The 18,259-nt window shown below is 39.1% G+C and overlaps 1 protein-coding gene across 3 annotated transcripts in view; it reads left to right on the forward strand.

The window, feature by feature from the left end:
• The window catches only part of PDE7B (phosphodiesterase 7B), a 275,867-nt gene that overhangs the window by 138,805 nt on the left and 118,803 nt on the right, over nucleotides 1-18,259 (forward strand). Inside the window, exon 1 of one of the 3 annotated variants that reach the window (XM_059700407.1) lies at nucleotides 3,728-4,667. The exons of the other annotated variants lie outside the window; for them this stretch is intronic. Within the exon in view, the coding sequence (XP_059556390.1) occupies nucleotides 4,430-4,667 (238 nt within the window). The 5' untranslated portion in view covers nucleotides 3,728-4,429. Of the gene's footprint in view, nucleotides 1-3,727; nucleotides 4,668-18,259 lie in introns of those variants that run through there. 3 annotated transcript variants of the gene reach the window in all.

Here is an 18,259-nt window from a genome sequence, read left to right on the forward strand (position 1 = left end):
ATTCCCTTAATAGCTTGAAACTTTTCTTTAAAGATAGAGAAGGGGTGGGAACTAATAAGAGTATAAAGTATTTTTAAAATATTTGTGAGAGACTTTCATTAAAATGGAGTTTTGTGAGAATCTATTGACAGACTCAAAATAACAGGAAATTGAAATGAGCATATGTTTCTAAGTTTTTATTTTTAAATGTACATTCTAGATCAAAAATATTTAGTATTGTAAATATTTTATTTTTTTAATCATCTATAATAATAAAAGTGTAATATGCTAATTAGACTGGACAGCCAAACGACCTTCCAGACATCCTTCCAGATGACCTTCCGGGTGAAGCCAGGGCTGTGAGGGCCAAGGCAAGCTGCTGCGGCTGGGAGGGCCGAGGCCCTTGCTCAAATTTCATGCATCGGGCCTCTAGTATATGATAATGGCTTATCTGCCTAGTGACTAGAACACCCATAAGTCTACATGATTTTTACATAGACCCTCAAACACTAGAAATTCTTCAAAATAATCGAGGTTCTAAATCAATTATAGTAAATCCTCACTTGATGTCAGTAGTTTCAGCAATTTTATGCAAACTTATTTACAACAAATCTAATTTAGCATAAGCTAATTGATATAAACAAGAGTTAAGATCTTAGGGAATCTCATGAACATTTTAAGGAAATGACTTGAACTAAATATTATTTGAGGAACTTCTGTCTTTGACTTTTTTTTCTTGGCCATATACTTTAGTATTGTGGCTATCAATTCTTTCCTTTATACCTGCAAACACATGGCAAAGTATTTATTTATTTATTTATTTTTATTGCTTAAAGTATTACAAAGGGTATTACATATGTGTCCCTTTTTCCCCCCTGCCCTTGACAGTTCCCTAGCCTCCCCTATCCCCCAGTGTCTTATGTCTATTGGTTATGCTTATATGCATGCATACAAGTCCTTTGGCTGATCTCTTACCCCCCTCCCTCCTGCACCCCAACCCTCCCCGGCCTTCCCGCTGCAGTTTGACAATCTGTTTGAGGCAGCTCTACCTCTGTATCTATTATTGTTCAAAAGTTTATACTGGTTTCTATTATCCATGAATGAGTGAGATCATGTGGTATTTTTCCTTGATTGACTGGCTTATTTCACTTAGCATGCAAAGTATTTTTAATAGTATTAGGTGTCCATTGGAACAAGCTGTTTTGACTTTGCTAGTACTCATTCTATTTCTTTTACAGGAGAACTAATCTATTTCCTCTTAATGGGACGTTAGGTTGACTCACAATGCCTGGGGGAAAATGAGGTTATTTTGAAAGTGTATCTTAAAATTTCCTATCTGTAGCACGCAATTGTGGATATTAAGATTTGTCTTCACATGCCACATACTAGTAGAGGAGTTCTCTTTGCTCCATGACCCCTTTGGGTGCAGAACCTCCTCCCCATCCCCATTTCCCCATCCCCAGTGATTCAAACTTCTGGCTGCAGATAGGCAGTGTCTCAGTGTGAATGATGCGCACTGAGTAAGGTTAAAATCATAGGTTTACAGAATGCTCTTCTAAAGGAACTCTCTAAAAGGCAAAAGAGATCACAGCCTGTGAGATGCTAGCTATGGAATGTGACAAAATCACCTTTTGGAGAATTTCTGTGGTTTAGTGATTTTAGTCCAACAAAGGCTTGCATCTTTGTCTGTTTGTCCCAATCTCCTGAGCTTGCAGTTGAGCCAAAAATCTCTTGAGCCAAGCTTTCTCGCAAGATTTCCTGTACTTCCTGTTTCTATGTGAGCCAGAAATACCATGAGAATGACCTTTCTTGTGGTATTTTTGCACTTCTACCCTGAGATGAAGAGAATCCCATATTGGGCAGAATTTTTTTTAATTGTGCAACATTTCCAATTATCAAACTTTCAAATGAAGTAACTTCCTTCTTCCACCTTTGAGATGGTGTTTGCTTGGCCCTAATTCATCTCCACTAGGAAGTATTCATGTTCAATGATCCAACATTGAACATAACTTCTCTAAGATATTTTTACAAGGAAATATGTAGAACAATATAGAGAATACAGTGGAAATATATTCTTGGATTTTAAAAAGTGCCATTCTTTAAGAAATGTGTAATGTGGAGTTGTATGATGAATACATTAGTGTATGTGACATATCATGTAGCTGTTTTCTTTGTTCTTAACCCCTTTGTTCTGAGGGTCAGGATATCCTGATGCTAAGTACTATTGCAAAAAAACTCAACAAAAATAAAAATAGTCGAACACTTAGGAAACTCTTCAGTTGTTATGTCAAGGAAGTTTGTGGCTGAGGAGTGAGTTTAAGACATTATTCAGGAAATATGCCTATTAAATAAAACAGTCTCGATTCTGGAGAGACTTAATGCCCTCACTCTGATGAAAAGAAAAGATAAGAACTGGAAGGGTTGTCAAAAGTGGTAGAAGTATCAGACAGATGCTTAAATGCTTTCATCTCTTAACAAAGAGGGAAGTTTAAAAAGACTCATCTTTCTCAAAAATGGATCACTGATTATTCCCTAATTGGGTTGTATGAATATCTGGTTGTTATGGGAAGAGCTGTCTGATTAATATTTTAATTAATAAATTCATAAGCAGTAGTGTTTTCAAAGTCATTTACTGTTGCTTTATACCCTCAAAGGATGTTGACCCTTCTTTATCTATTAGAAAAGACAGTAGGCTTGCCAGTGTACTTTTCTATCCAGAAAAAAGAAAAGCCACTTAATTCTGTATGGAAAACTCAACTTATCAACCACGGGTTTAGAAGAATAATAAAAACAACAAAATTACAGTAGCTGGTTTCAACTTTTAAAAAATGCTATGAGGCCGTGAAAATAAAACACGCCCTACCATGGTCTTCCTCCTCGCCTCCAGGTCTCCTCTTCCCTCCCCTAAAGAAGCATCCAATGATTGGGTGATAAACCAACGCTGACAGAAATATAGAGCAGGAGTGACAGATTTTACATCCGCAAAATAAAATGCCAAGCAAAATAACGCACTTTGCAATGCAGAGAAAGGCAGGATTGTTGCAATGGCCTCCGAGAAAACAGAAGCTATCCGCATGAATGTTCAAGTTCAATTTGTTCCCACAAACCCGATTTGCTAGCAAAAGTGCGAACTACAATACCACCCTGCCTTCGCTTATGTCCAGAGCTTTTCACACAAGCTGCAGGGGGCATCCTCTTTGTTGGATGGGTTCTGACTCCCAAGGTTAGCGCCTCTGTCTCTGAGCCCTGGGACCCTAGACGCGCGGCCCATGATTGTCCTCAACTGTACCACTCTCAGTGGGGGCACAGCAGCTAGTGGCCCAAATATTAAGCCCACGGGGCTCTGTTTCTGGAAAGTGAATCTTCGACACTTACTTTCCTTTCTTCTCACTGCCATTTATGCCCCCTACGAATACCTTTGAAATTATGATTATTTTCCTATGAAGTGGGTTGTTAACAATCCCAAGCTATGTGTCCGGACCATGCAACCCTCCTGCACATTTGCATGAGGACCTTGATGCTTCCCTACTTCACTTCTTTCAGAGTTAGCTTTGGAGTGTGATTCAATGTTATTTCCCTTCCAACGGAGGGCAGCTAAGGTTACAAACGGATTTGACTAAGAGGCCAAAATCCAGTTAGGTTTGCTGAGAACCCAATGACAGCAGGGGGGAGGGGTGTGAAGGAGGTGGGGAGGGCATATGACCTGTGGTGTTGAGGATCAATCCAAGAGCCTTTTGAAAAGCCCCATCCCGTGGTGGTGCAGACCGTAGTGGACAGGCAAGGTGGCCCCCAGCCAGACCATCCAGAGAGAAGCAGCTGCAAATCAGTTCTGCAGGAGCTCAGCTTCCCCTGTTTTCTAAGAGCTCCTTGAAGCTTGCTTCCTGCACCACAGGCTGACGCCTTACCTAACACCCCCACAGAGCTGGCCTCTAGGGGACCCCTGTGAGAAGCTGGCAAAGGGGAGCCCACTTTTTTTTTCTTCTTTTTTTGCCTGAAGTCCTTAACGGCTAAACAGGCCACTCGACAAACTTTGACAAGCACCAAAAGAGAATCGAGAACAAATAAATCAGAAGAAGAGGAAAAGCAAATGCTAAAACCTGGATGGCTTTTCCCCTGCTGTGGTTCCAGCTGCAGCCTGGGATTAATTAAGGGCTGTGAAGTCAGTGCCTGAGAGAGAAGGGGAAAGTGCGTTCTCTCTCTCAGGAAGGAGTCTAGTATCGGTTCTCACCAGCGAGAAGCCCTGGGAAGTGAATCGCGGTCGCTGTCAGTGTTTGTGGAGGGACTGGAGGGACAGGGTGGCTGCGCCAGGCTGGAGGAGGCTTGCCTTTCCAAAGCTGGAGAGGATTTCACCGGGGCTCTCCTTCCCGTGCCCGGGAAGAATCTCCCCTCTGCTCGCAGCACCCGCCGCGGCGGCAACAGCCCTACCTCCTCTGCTGGGGAACAGGGCAGAATGCCTGTGCTAGAGCGCTATTTCCACTCGGCAGAGCTAGGCAGAAGGTGGACAGCCCCAGAAGGTGTGCTGCCCTCCTCCCTGGGCAGCCGGCCGGGGTGCCAGCAGGGGCCGCTGCCCTGGGACTTGCCAGAGATGATCAGGATGGTCAAGCTGGTTTGGAAATCCAAAAGTGAGCTGCAGGCGACCAGACAGAGAGGCATTCTGGAGAATGAAGATGCTCTGCACAGCTTTCCAGGTAAACTGACTGTGAGGTGTGGACGGTAGCAGGGCCAGATCTGATTACTTTCGGTCCCTTTCTTGGAGAGGTCAAACCATAAAAAATGGGAAAAGCAAAGAAGACGGGCTGTGCAGCAGAGGGTCCGAGGTCTGTGACGAACGAATGCTTGCTCTGTGATAGAAATGCATCTTAAAATTAAATGTGGTGGTAGGGGGAGCATTAATAGCCTGAAAATCAAGAAATCTGGGTCCTGGGCTCAGCTCACCACTTGCTTGCCCCATGGCTGAAGCAAGTGGAATTTCCTGAGCGTCAGCCCCCAAAGGAGGGGGTGGGGTGGGTGCTCTATAACGTCTATTACTGCCTCTGCATTTCTTGTTGACAAGTCAGAGTTATCTCCGAGAGAATATTCTTCTTGGCTTGCTTTTTATAATGTTCGATACAAGTTAAAATATAAGTGTCCAATGTTTAACTATGAAACCACAGTCTATATGAATGATCCCAGGACTGAATTTGGCCTGGAAGCTTTTTATGTCATGGGAAAGTTGGTAAACTTCCTTGCCTCAGTTTCCCATTTTGATAAATGGCAGTCATACGGATTCCCTCATTGATGACAGGAAAAATGAACTCCACAAATGTGCAAATGATTCACTGGGGCTTTGTCATGTTACAAGAATGTGCTGTGTTCGGGTCAGTTGCGGAGAACTTTGCTGTGTTTCTAACAGTGGGCAGTGCAACCACAAAACCACTCAGGAGCCCTGTGAAGGATCTCGAGGGGCCCTGATAATGCTACACACTGTGATTGCATGCAGGGTGCCACCTTCCTTAAGGAGTATGTTGGCAGATATTTGGAAAGTGGTGGTCCACTGTAGAAGAATGAATGTGAGCATGTGTTTATGTATTTGAAGTCGGGGCTAGCCCTGGTATACTAGTACCATTGGTGGTGAGAGATGGGGAACTAGATGGGAAAGATATACCAAAACTTCTCTCTCTCTTTCGCATGGAAAGAGATTAGGAAATCAAAACTTGACTAATTTTGTTTTTAATCATTTACACAGGCATTGTTTTAAGTTGCCTAAAAGTCTAAAAAGAATGTTACTAAAAAATAATGGTCTGGGGGAAAGAAAGATTTCAAAGGAAGAAAAACACAATGTTAGTCTTTGGTAAACAATGGATACTTGGGAAAGAGAAGGAAAGCAATAGGACTGAGTTTTCTGTGGCAAATAGGAGATGGGTGCCCAGAGAAGTAGGTTTTGGTCAGAAGAAATGAGGTAATGCCCAAGGAATCCCCAATTTCATGTGAGTAGTATAAGAAAAATGGAAAAACCCACCTGGGCAGAAAAGTTAACTGTGATACCTCAACTATTACCACTCTTGGTTTGTTGCAGAATATTAAATAGGTATGATGCATAATTCAAATCACATCTGTGATAAAACTATCTAGTCAGCAGATATTAGCATGCATGTGGGACTAAGTGTATTATTATTTATGTTATATGTTAGTGGGTGTCTAGTTCCTGAAAAAAGCAGTACTACAGGGAGAAAACAGAGCTCCTGTAACTTTTTTATCACTTAAAAGGTACATTTTTCTGGATGTTACAAAATTGAGTTAGTTGAGTGTTATTATGCCTCACTTTAATTGGAACATGTCTCGGTGGCTACCTTGGTTTCAAGGCAGGCTCCATTTCAACACCTTGTCTTCTTTCTCCCCTGCCTTCCCATTCTCAGGCTCACACTTTGTCATGAGCATAAAGCCTGATCCTCCACATTAACTTTTGGGGCCATATGATGAAGCCCCCAAAGACCGGTTGCTTCACTTTCCAAATGGTCTCACACCTTGTTGCTGATGCTGCATGTTCTCCTCCCACCAGGTGCTCTTCAACTGAGCCATTTTCACTATAATAGCCTGCCAGTGAGGGACACAGGAACGCTTATAAAATATTTCAAAATATCTGGTATGTTTTTATTTTGAAAAAGTGATGGTTTAAGCTATGCTTGGTTCTTGTACAGGGGTTTAAGGTAGAAAGCATCTACAAAAACAAAAACAAAAAAACCACCAAACCAGATAGTAGTGTCTCTGTCTCTCTGTTTCTCTCTCTCTCTCTCTCTCTCTCTCTCTCTCTCTCTCTCTCTCTCTCTCTCATCTGACCTTTACCTCAGCGCCTCAGTTTCTTCTTCAACAATACTAAACAACTTGCTCTTCAAGTGGTGCCCTGCCTGTGAGCCTTGCCTTGGGCTAGGGATGTCTTTCTTTGACTCAGTCAACTGGAAATGTCTGTTCAAACTACAAAGTCTAGCAGCTCAAGCATCCTTTCCTTTGTAGTGACTTTCCTGATCTCCACTCCTGCCCCCACCTTCCCCACAGTCATTTATTCCCCTCTCGTTACCTCTTTACCTGTGGGATTTAACCTATTACATTTATAGCACACAATATTTTTGCCATGTTAGTAACCAAAAACAGAAAAATTAAATCCTGTGACAGTCTATGTATATTTTGACTGCTGTCCATAATGGATGAATAGGTTTACGTTTTTAAAAACCACAAAATTGCAGAAATTCTGAATAGAATCAACAGTCTAAAGGACTTTAGAGACAGATGTCAGTGTTTCTTTATAAGTCATATTTAACCTTAAAGTTTTCAGCTGTTCTTTTCCTTAGTGAAGGGCATCGTTATTTTTGCTCATACTTCTAGACAAGACTGGAACATTGTTTCTCACAAGTGAAACAGAAGAGTATTCTGAGATTTTGCTTAGGTAATTAAGGGGAGAGCAAAAAGATTTATGGGAAAGTAAATGCATAAAAATGTATTCGTGAGCGATTTTAAGATGAAATATACTGAATTGTGAGTGATGGGAGGCAGAAGGGAACAGTGTTCCCTGAAGAGAGTGAGAAAGTGCTAGAGAGGAGGTGACACGTGTGAGCCGTCCTGTCATCTTCAGAGGGGCATTCACTGGAGACTATTGGTGACTATTCAAAGGCTGGAGGAGGAAATGGGGGTGACAAGAGGAAGAGAGGCTTGTCATCTTTACATGGCAGGGTGTGTGCATCTGGGCGTGCCCCCCAGAGCTGAGCATTGGCACTGTTCACCCTGGAGAAGGATTCTGGAGGTTAGATCGGCATGCCCAGTCAGAGCATCAGTTTAGTCCATTGAATTGTACCCAATTACTTAATGTTATTAATAGTCCCATCATTTTTCCTTTATGAAGAAAATGAAGGGTGGTCTAATTATCTAGTTAACACTAGATCAAGTGAATAGTTCAAAGAGACTAAACAACTTGTCCAGGGTCACACATTGAGGCTGTGACAGAACCAGATTTGTATCTCAAAGGCCCATATCTAGTCCACAAAACTTACATGATGAGGGCATGTTCTGAGTAACTTAAATGTGAACCAACATATGGCTTTATTGACTATATGTAGATGGGCAAACATGAGAACTCATAAATCTTGGCCTATCCAGAAAAATAAATAGTATTGCCATAAAAAATAAGTCAAAGGATTGTACTTCCTTTACATTTTTCTATTTATTTTTTAAATATATTTTATTGATTTTTACAGAGAGGAAGGGAGAGGGATAGAGAATTAGAAACATCGATGAGAGAGAAACATCGATCAGCTGCCTCTTGCACACACCCTACTGGGTATGTGCCCACAACCAAGGTATATGCCCTTGACCAGAATAGAACCTGGGACCCTTGAGTCCGAAGGCCAACGCTCTATCCACTGAGCCAAACCGGTTAGAGCTTTTCTATTTACTTTGTAGACTTTAGTTTTAGATCCAAGCTTCAAGTGCTGGGAAGGCCCTGAGAAAAATCCCCATTTATAGTCAATAGAAGGTAAGCTTTAGAGCTTGGTGGTGAGACCTTGCCCAGAAGTTGGAGAGTGGGGAAAGGGAAAAAGGGCAGGAAAGAAATACATGACTTCTCAAGTGCTGTAAGTGCAAATATTATTCTAATTGTGATTCCAGTCTGCAATCTATGTAAGACTAGACATCCCTTAGCAGGCCTTGTTCTTAGTTGAATAAATAATTTGATTTCAGAATTCAACCAAATAACTGCAAACTCTGCAGCTATAGAACTTACCTTTCATTTGGGTGTTCCTGGCCTAAATATTGCATTACATTTTACTTATTTATTAAGCTTGTTCCCATTTCAATAACCCTTGGCTTCAGGAAAATATAAAAACACACAACTCCCTCAAAAAGAAATTTATTTTCTCCGTAGTCATTGTACTTGTCCTGTCTTTCAATACAAATATAAATTAGCTTTTCACTCAGCCCTTAAAATCAAACAACTTCAGATGAGAAAATCTCCAAAGGAATTCTCTGATTCCAGCACTCTACAATTCAAATTGACATTTAAAGTGCCATGTTAAAATACCTCACGTATCAAGCATGACATAAATTAAAGATGTTGAAGACTGAACACTTGATCATTATAATTCAGAGAGCACTTATTGGATACTTAATGTATACCAAGGATTCAGAGATGAATCAAATGCTTAATGAGAGAAGAAAAATTATCAATTTATGAATCAGAATTCTGTCTACAACTTCAGCATGGAAACAAGCCCTTGTTAGTTTAAACCTCTATGTCAACTGAAAGTATTGGCTATAAAATGCATAAAACACTTAGAAAAATTCAAACACACTTTCCAACACTCATCAATATTAATGATTTCATTCAAAGCAGGACAAATTGCTATAATCAAAGAATCAATTAGTCTTAATGAAAGATTACTTGACATTAACTCATAACATTTTTCTAAAACTACTTCTTGTAGATGTTAGCCTGCATTTAGTCTGTAGCTCTACTGGATAATAATCATTGATGATTTAATCTGTCTATGAAATGCAGATGCAAAATTGAGTCAAAACCATAACACATCATCTCACCTTGAGCCAAACCTGTTCTTTCACCTGACTTCCTTGTTTTCATAAAGACCTCACCCCTGCAGAAGCCTAGGTTCACAACTGCTCTCTCCAGCTCTCCAATTCCAATTGGTTCTAAGTACATAAGACTGGTTAAGAGTAATCGAGTGTTGTTGCAATGTTGAGATTTTAAGTTTTAAATCCTGACTATCTGTTACTGACCTGTGTAAACCTGAGCAAATTACTTCATCTCTCTCTGCCTCCGTTTCCTCTTATGTAAAAAGGGAATAACATTAACACCTTCACAAACGGTAAGGATTAAATGAGATAATGCAAGAAATAAGTACCTAGAAAGAACCTAAGCCCTACTACATTCTCAGTAAATGTTAACTGGCATAATTATTAATATTGGTGCTATTTTTCAGCACCGTAGTGCCTTCTTTCTATTCGGTTATATATGTGGCCTTTAGTCAATTCTCATGCAGTTTTATCTGTAATGTTGTAATAGCCTCCAACTATAGTACCCTCTCTACCCCTCTTCTTTCTACTCTGTGATTCAGATCAATAACATCAAAAGAAAAATCAGAATATATCTCGCCCCTCTTCAAAATCCTTCAATGATTCTTCATGGTCTGCAGAGAAAATCTTAATTGTTTTATCCTGCATTCAAAGCTCTCCACTCTCTGGATGGAACAAGCTCACTTTTCCCACCGTATTTGTCACTACTGCCTTCTAAGCACTTACATCCCACCCAGACAGGACAAGCATCCCACAGCTTCCTACTTGCTGTCTGCTTATTGTTCTCAAGGCCTGAATTGATTTTCCTCCATGTCCCTAGCTTCTGTTATTCCTTAAGACCCTCATATGCCCTTTCCGGTGCAAAGCCTTCCTGAGATTACTCAGGAAAAGTATGTCTTTCTCTTCTGAGGGCTCACAGAACTTTCTTTGTATTTATTTCACTGGCAAATCACTTTATTTTAGTATAATTAATGTACATTTTCTTCCTCCCCCTCCTAGATTTTTCAGCTTGTTCAAAACCTGGAATACATTCTATTTTCTTTGTGTTCTCCCTAGAATCATTCACATGTCAGCTACTCAGTACACTTTGATAAGTGAAAAAGGGAAATTATCAGAAAGAACAAAATAGCCTCCGAGTTACCATTAAATGCATGAATGAACATTTTTTCTAGACACAGATTACTTAAGAAATATGAATCCTAGTTCTCCCTTTTAATGGAATCATTTTAAAACTTATATTCTGCCAGAAGATTAGGATTAGTCATTGTAGCTTTTAAAATAGACTACACAAGACTGAATTTCAGAACTATTACAAATATCTAAAGTATGTGCAAAACTAATGTGAGACAGTTCGCTTTTCACACAGAGAAGTAGCAATTTACTGATACATATAAAATTTTAGAGCAAATTGCACATAAATTATGCCTGCTTTTATATACTTTAAAAATAATTTATCTGTTCACGCATCTTGAGACATTTTACATCAACTGAATTTCGAAGGTTACTTCGTTTACAGATAACAGTCTGTATATTTCTCTACATAATTTCAAAAATAGAATGCGGAAGGTGTGTGTTTACTCGGTCCTACAAATGAGCTTTTGAGGAGATGGAGCTGAATGGAGGATGTTATTCCCACGTCCTTTGCTCTTTGCCTGGAAACAGTTTCTTTTCCCTTTTTTTTTTTTTTTTTTCCTTAACAAGACTGGTTTAACTGGACAGCAAAGCATTGACTCTTGCATCTGATTAATTTTTAAAAGGAAAACATTAGAAGCTTTATTGTAAAACTACCAAAAACTCCCGTTTATTTTTTAATTTATAGAAGCAATTGAAAATGTGTGCTCTTTTCTACTCTCTGATTATTTTCATTCTTTAATTATCAATACACTTCGTAGTACATAGTAGGTATATACACTATATCAAAATAGTAAGCAAAGCTCAAAGTACTTGTGATTTAATATGATGCCCCAGCCAAGGGGATATACAGTGTAGACCTTTCCATAAAGTTCTATTTAAAATCGACCAACCTGAGATGGGGAAGCAAAGGCATGTTCATCTGAACTTTGGGTTCTGTTTTGGAGTCTTTTCCCCACAACTCCCCAGGGTGTCAGGAGTAGATGGCTTACCCTATGCCATCTCCTTCTCCCCAGGAGAAGGAAGCCTCAGTGTGGAAGGAGCAACAAACCATATCTGTAGGCCTAACTCTCACTGTTAATGGGATGTAATAAAAAATAGAGAGTTTCTTTACCTTTTCACAAAGATCAGTTCTCAAATTTATTGTTCTGCTGCAAACTCACACACAAAAACCAAGAAATAAACCAACTAAACAAAAAAACCTCTTACTATAAAGATCAAATGATGAATACTAACTCTCTCTCTTTCTCTTTTCCTTCTTGCTATAGCATTTCTAATCATCCCTGATTGGTGCCTCTGGTGGGGTAGCAGGAGAAGATACACACAGGACAGTACAAAAGTAAAAAGCATACAGATATATTTCAAAAGGCATTATCTCCATTACACATTGGTTGAGCTACCAGGTGCTGGGTCCTATACTTGAGTACTGCATACTCAATAATATTTAGTTACATTCCTATGCAAATGCTAAGCCCAATTGTTCTACCTTTTCTGTTCTTTCTCTTTCTCTTAAAATATAACATGCATTTCAGCAACCAGCTCAGGACTTTGACACTGAAAAGTTCAACTGAATGCCTGCCTGAAACAGGATGTAGACAAGTCACACCTTTCTGGTCAGTTTCCACATTCTAATACCAATTGCAATTGTCATAATCATGCAGTGAATTATACTGGCATCAGGTCTGATACATTTTCATTGTTTGAGAGTTCTTTTCCCCCCTCCCCCCCACCTTCTTCTCTGGGTCCTAGACAGAAGATGGGGTGGGAGACATTGGGAGAAGCAAGGGTGCCAGCATTTTAACAGGGATCACTATTTTCTTCTAGCATTTTAACAGAAATCATTTATTGCCTTTTTCCATGGGAGTTGATACTAAGAAACTGCTGTATCCCTCCCTGTCCTTCTCTCTATAACTCATTCCACGTTTAGGTACACCTATCTTTTTGCCTCATTATCTTCTTTAAATATTAGTTGAGTTTCACACTGCTTTTCTTGGATTCTATAGAACAAAAGAAAAGATTTCCTTGTCAATTAAATTAGTATATAAAATTAAGAATTATAAATTCAACAGATTTATAGACTCAAAGTAAATTATTTCTACCCTCTTTAGTCCTAATTACCCTATTGTTTGATTTGGTGATAATTGTGCTATAGAATATAAATATATAAAATTAAACTAATGCAAAGTTAGTTTTGAAAAAAAATTATTAAGTCTCTCAAACACTGTAAAATTAATTAGAAACACTTTAGGAGGTCACAGAATGGAAAATGTCTTAATGTTACATACAAGTATTTAGCATCTTCTACTACTTAAGAAGTATTAACTGAATAGGGATTTATTCTCAACAAAGAAATAGAAGAATTTTAAACCTATATTTACTGGTTATTTATTCAAAATATTCAAAAAGGGAAATAAATATGTCATTCAGATTTTTAGGTTTGTCTTCCAAAGCAATTCAATTGAATAATTATCTTTTGAGTGTCTACTCCATGCATAGCATTATGCTCTGTATCTGCGAAGGAAAAGAGGTTTTGAGCTGTTGGAAAAGACAAATACATAAACAACTCACTGACATCAAGGCAGAATGGCATATGTTTTAAGATACAATAGAAATAATACTCTGTGGGAACATTGAGGAAGGACCATAACTGTTTATTCAACTAAATTTATTTAGTGATTATCATGTGCCAGGTACTGTCTAATTCCTTAGAAAATAAAAATTCATGAACCAAGAGAGTTGAGGTAGAGTTGAATAGATAGATAGAATGAGTGAACTAGATAAGTGGCATGTTATACTAAAGGTACATATAGAAAGTGTGTGCCAACAAACAAGGGAGTGGTGATTCTTTCTGTATGATGGGTGTTAAAGGCATTTTCAGAGAAGAGGTGACTTTTGAGGTACATTTCAAAATAAGCTACATATCTCCAAATGAAAAAGAGATGGAAGACACCACAAGAATAAGAAGCAGTGGACAAAATTCAAAAAATTCTAGGGACTACCCAGTCATGGGATGTGGAATATATTAGCCACTGTGGAGAGTTGGACTTGGGATGAGGATACTAATGGACTTCTAACCATCAGTTCAGTGTTTATTAACCATATTTAGTAGATATTGAGAATTTTGAGATGACGAATATATATATATATATATATATATATATATATATATATATATATATATATATATATTTAGAGAGGGAGAGAGAGATAGAAACATCAATGATGAGAGAGAATCATTAATCTGCACACCTACAACCTGGGTATGAGCCCTGACCAGAATCAAACCGTAACCTCCTGATTCATAGGTCAACACTCAACCACTGAGCCATGCTGGCCCAGCTGAATATTTTCCCTTTAATGTACAAACCAATTTTCCCAGGTCCTGTAACATTTTATACAGACCCACAAGAAATAATACACAAATCATCAAGCCAAAGCACTTTACCACTCGACACCACTCTGTCCTGAAGGACTTGTATTCTGGACATTCTTCCACCCAGAGCTCCCATTCCAGCCATGCACATCTCTTCCCCAGATTCAAGACCTGACACAGTCCCAGAACAGTCTACCTTTGCCAAGTCATATTTCTTCCTGTCTTCAGATTGCTGTGTTTCTTTAAGCAAACAATTCTTTCAAGGCTAGCCGCCACAGGATAAGGAAGAAAATATATAAGAAAAGCACAGTTTTTTATATAGTTTATAATGTAATGAGTTAGATAAAACCACATACTCAAATACAAACCAAGTGACATAGACACTCCATGAGGGCTGGCGTTAACTCAGCCCTTTCTAGAGTGACCAAGGAGGGCTTTGTGTGGACTGGTCAAGTCATTACAGCTATGTCTATCAGTTAAAGTCTCAAGAAGAAGGGATAGGTGATCTACTTGGTAAAGGAGTTAATATGAATGTAGATACAAAAGCAGAAAAGCACAAGAAATGATTGAGAACAGGAGATTCATCTATTTAGCTTGGTATGACATTTGGCATAAGGAATAAAGAAGGAAGGACATTAATGGGAACAGGTTACATATGGATAAGAAATCTTAGTTTTGTAGAACCATTGAAAAATTTCAAGTGGAGAAGTACAGGTCCTTGCATTGTATAATGGAAAGATCAAATAATCGAACCACTTCATTTTTCAGATGAGAAAACTCAGGCCCCCACAGAGCTTACATAGCATCCTTAGAGCCAATTTGAAGTCCCTTGATGTCCAGCCTTGTTGTTGACTCAGCCATGTTGCCTGCCATGGTCAAATCCTTAAGCTCCTCAACTCCAAGAATTCTTCTCTACACAATAATCTCTTTAAATCTAATTTTCTGTCTTTTTCTACTCCCAAGCAGCAACATCTCTGATTGTGTTACATAAAGGTGTGATGTCCACCCTACACAAGCAATAATTATATGTGTACCCACAAGTGCATATGCATATATCTGTACACATATTTCTCTTGTTTTCAAACTTAGGTTAATATTTGCTCTGGGCAAGTCCCAAGTCCTCTTTTTGTGAACTTCCCCATCTCCCTCCTCTCCTTCCCCATCTAGAGTGACTGTGGTGTATTAAAAGGGTAGTCAGTTGTCCACCAGAAAAGAATACAAGAGGTGAGAATTTATACGAGATTGTGAGCTTAAACAAGGTTATATAAGGCAAATAGAGATGGTAGCTGCTGGTTGCTGGACCCATCATAAATGAAATGTTACTGAGATCCTGTTCAATAGCTCTGTTTCTATCTGCATTGCTGCCTAGAGGTAGAGTTTCAGGAGGGTGGGCCAGACAGAGCCAGTGCATGTGGCTATTGGCCCATAAACCAAGGATTAATCTCTCAATCCCTCAGTCTCTCCTTGCTAACATACTGAGCTCAGTGCAAGCAAGTTGAAGATTTACCAGCAACATTTAGGCAAAATTTTATGAAGCTTATCCACAACCACTCTTTTAAAACTATAATATCCTGCATCTGTAAGGTTTTTGTGTCCCCAAAGGAAAAGTGTAACCTTGGTGTTCATTTCTCCTTCTTTTTCCTTCAAAACTATCTCTCCCTCCTCTCAGAAGCCTTCTTGGCTGCCTACATAAGGCCATTCATAGCCTGCCTGCTTATACCACCCAAATAAGGTATAGTTAGAAGTACAATTGAAGTGGCTTCTTCTTTTTAATGAATAGAGCTTGTTCCATTAAAAATAACACCCCACTCCGAACCATTACAGAAACATTTTTTGATGTTTAAAAAGAAATGTCAGTGACTGTGAGGGGATAGGGTTGGACAGAGCTTTTTGATGTTGTTCTTAATTATTTTTACTTCGTGTTCCCTGTACCGCTGGCTCTAGCTGAGGCAGAAACAGAGAAATGTCATAAAATAACCCTCCCTCGAAGTATATTTGGCCTGACAGGAAACAGGAAATACCAGAAAAGATCACAAGAAAAGCTGTAATCATAAGATTTCTAGCCTAATTCTTTTGACGTCAGCAGTTTAGATAAGTCAGATAAGCAATCACAAGCATCCGTGAGCTCAGAGTGCCAATCCAAATACCCTCAAGTGCATCTTCAACCCTTTTGAACTCCCACATTGTTGTTTTGCTCCTGCCCTCTTCTCTTCCCTCGAGAAGCATATCCTGAAATTGTGAACTATGGATTTCATGTCAACAATAAGGTATTCAAAGACATTGCACAAAGCTTCCTATAGCCAATTCAGCTTGCTTGCTACATTATAAATCTGGATGAAGCTGATAGTTAATCAGTAAAACAAACAAACAAAAAAAAACTAACTGGTTTGCCTCAAAAGGAGTTCACTTCCTAAAGTTTACTCCAATCTTGACAACTAAGCTAAAGCTATGAAACATCTTGATAATATACAAAAAGCTACATTAACATATCAAAGTATGCCAAAGTCTTCAGTGACTCCAATCATCATTATTATCACCTTTGCTTGGCCACCACTACCGCCATTGCCCACCACAACAAAATATTTATGGGTTGATTAAAAATGAATGACATGGGGAATAGATTCCCCTCTGAGAAGTTTTCATCATTTCAGAACCAGAACTGTAGCCTGAACTCCACCATTACATAACAAGCAGAGGCACATGTATGGGCTGGTCAGAGGATGAGGTAAGAGTTTAAATAAAGATTTAATCGATATTACATTACACATAAATTTAAACATTTTTTAAGAGTTGAAGATAAAAACTTTATACATCTACCTATTTCCAAAATGATGTGTAAGCTTATAAGATAAGTTTACAATAAAACATAAATACTCAAAGTCAAAACCATTCTGTAAGACAAAAAACATATAGTACACTCTGACCGGTGTGGCTCAGTTGGTAGGGTGTCAATCCCATTCACCAAAGTGTTGCCTGTTTGATTCCCAGTCAGGCCCATGCCTGGGTTGTGGGCCCAATCCCTGGTAGGGGGCATGTAGGAAGCAGCTGATCAATGTTTCACTCTCATATTGATGTTGTTTCTTTCTCTCTCTCCCTCTTCCTTACTCTCTCTCTCTCAAAATCTATTTTTAAAAAAATGTTAAAATTAAGAAAAAAACATATAGTAATGTAGGAGGGATGGAAAACAATTATGAGAAGTAATTGGGCAACACTGAGATCTGACCTTCCTTGCAAACAGGCCAAAGGGGAAATAAAATAATTATTTTATTTAATACAGCATTTATTATCTTCAGAAGATTTGCTGGGAAGAAAACTGTTTTTCCTGGCTTTGGGTATGTGGCGCATTGATGAGGGCTCTCTGTATGCTAATGGAGGATGGTCTTCCAAGAAGTTTAAGCAGCTGTGCCGAGGTGTGCCACCAGGGGAGTGTTTCATAGAGTCTCTCAGTGAAAGGTGGTTCCACAGAGACCAAAGAAGGAGCAGCCAAAGGTGAGGTGGCCCCAGCTTGTGGCTCTGGGCAGTTTGACATAACAAGGGGTCAAGGACATGTGTATAACTGTGGGCAGTGAGAGTGGAAGACTGTAGCCTTGTGAGAGAAGTGAATTCAGCTCTTATGACTGACAGGCTCCCAGAACACGAAACCCCCACTGTCCCACGAATCTCAGAAAGGGCATACCTGCCATTATCATCTTTAAAGTGGAAAGAGAAAAATTAAGAAGCAAACGCCTCCTCTTAGATGGTGGAAATGTTTTTATATTTGCATTTGGCTCTAATTAAATACACGTTGGTAAGGCGTCTTAATTACCTCAGAGACAAGTCCTGAGTCTTTACCTAGGTTTTTACCTGGCACTCTCTCCCTTGTGTGCCACCACTAAGCTCTTTACTTTATCATTGTTCCCTCAGTGTATGAACCCATGTAGGAGCACTCAAAAATATATGTTGTGTTAAAGTTCAGAATAAATAACATCTGAATGTATTTTCCATTTTACTTGAACCAATTTCCCACACTTCATCTAACATTCTGCTCAGTAAAATACCTTCTTAACATTTCCCATGATTCAGAAAATTGGAGAGAACATATGTATTTATATTAAATGATAAATATTATATTCAAGGAAGAACAGAAAGTATGAAAACAAGTGGATTTATTCCTAGTCAGTACAAAAGTGATGAGCAGATGGGTGTTAAATGTGTTGAGAACTGCAGAAAAGACATCTTTTC

Source organism: Myotis daubentonii, chromosome 6, assembly GCF_963259705.1.
Source record: "Myotis daubentonii chromosome 6, mMyoDau2.1, whole genome shotgun sequence".
Taxonomy (NCBI): domain Eukaryota; kingdom Metazoa; phylum Chordata; class Mammalia; order Chiroptera; family Vespertilionidae; genus Myotis; species Myotis daubentonii.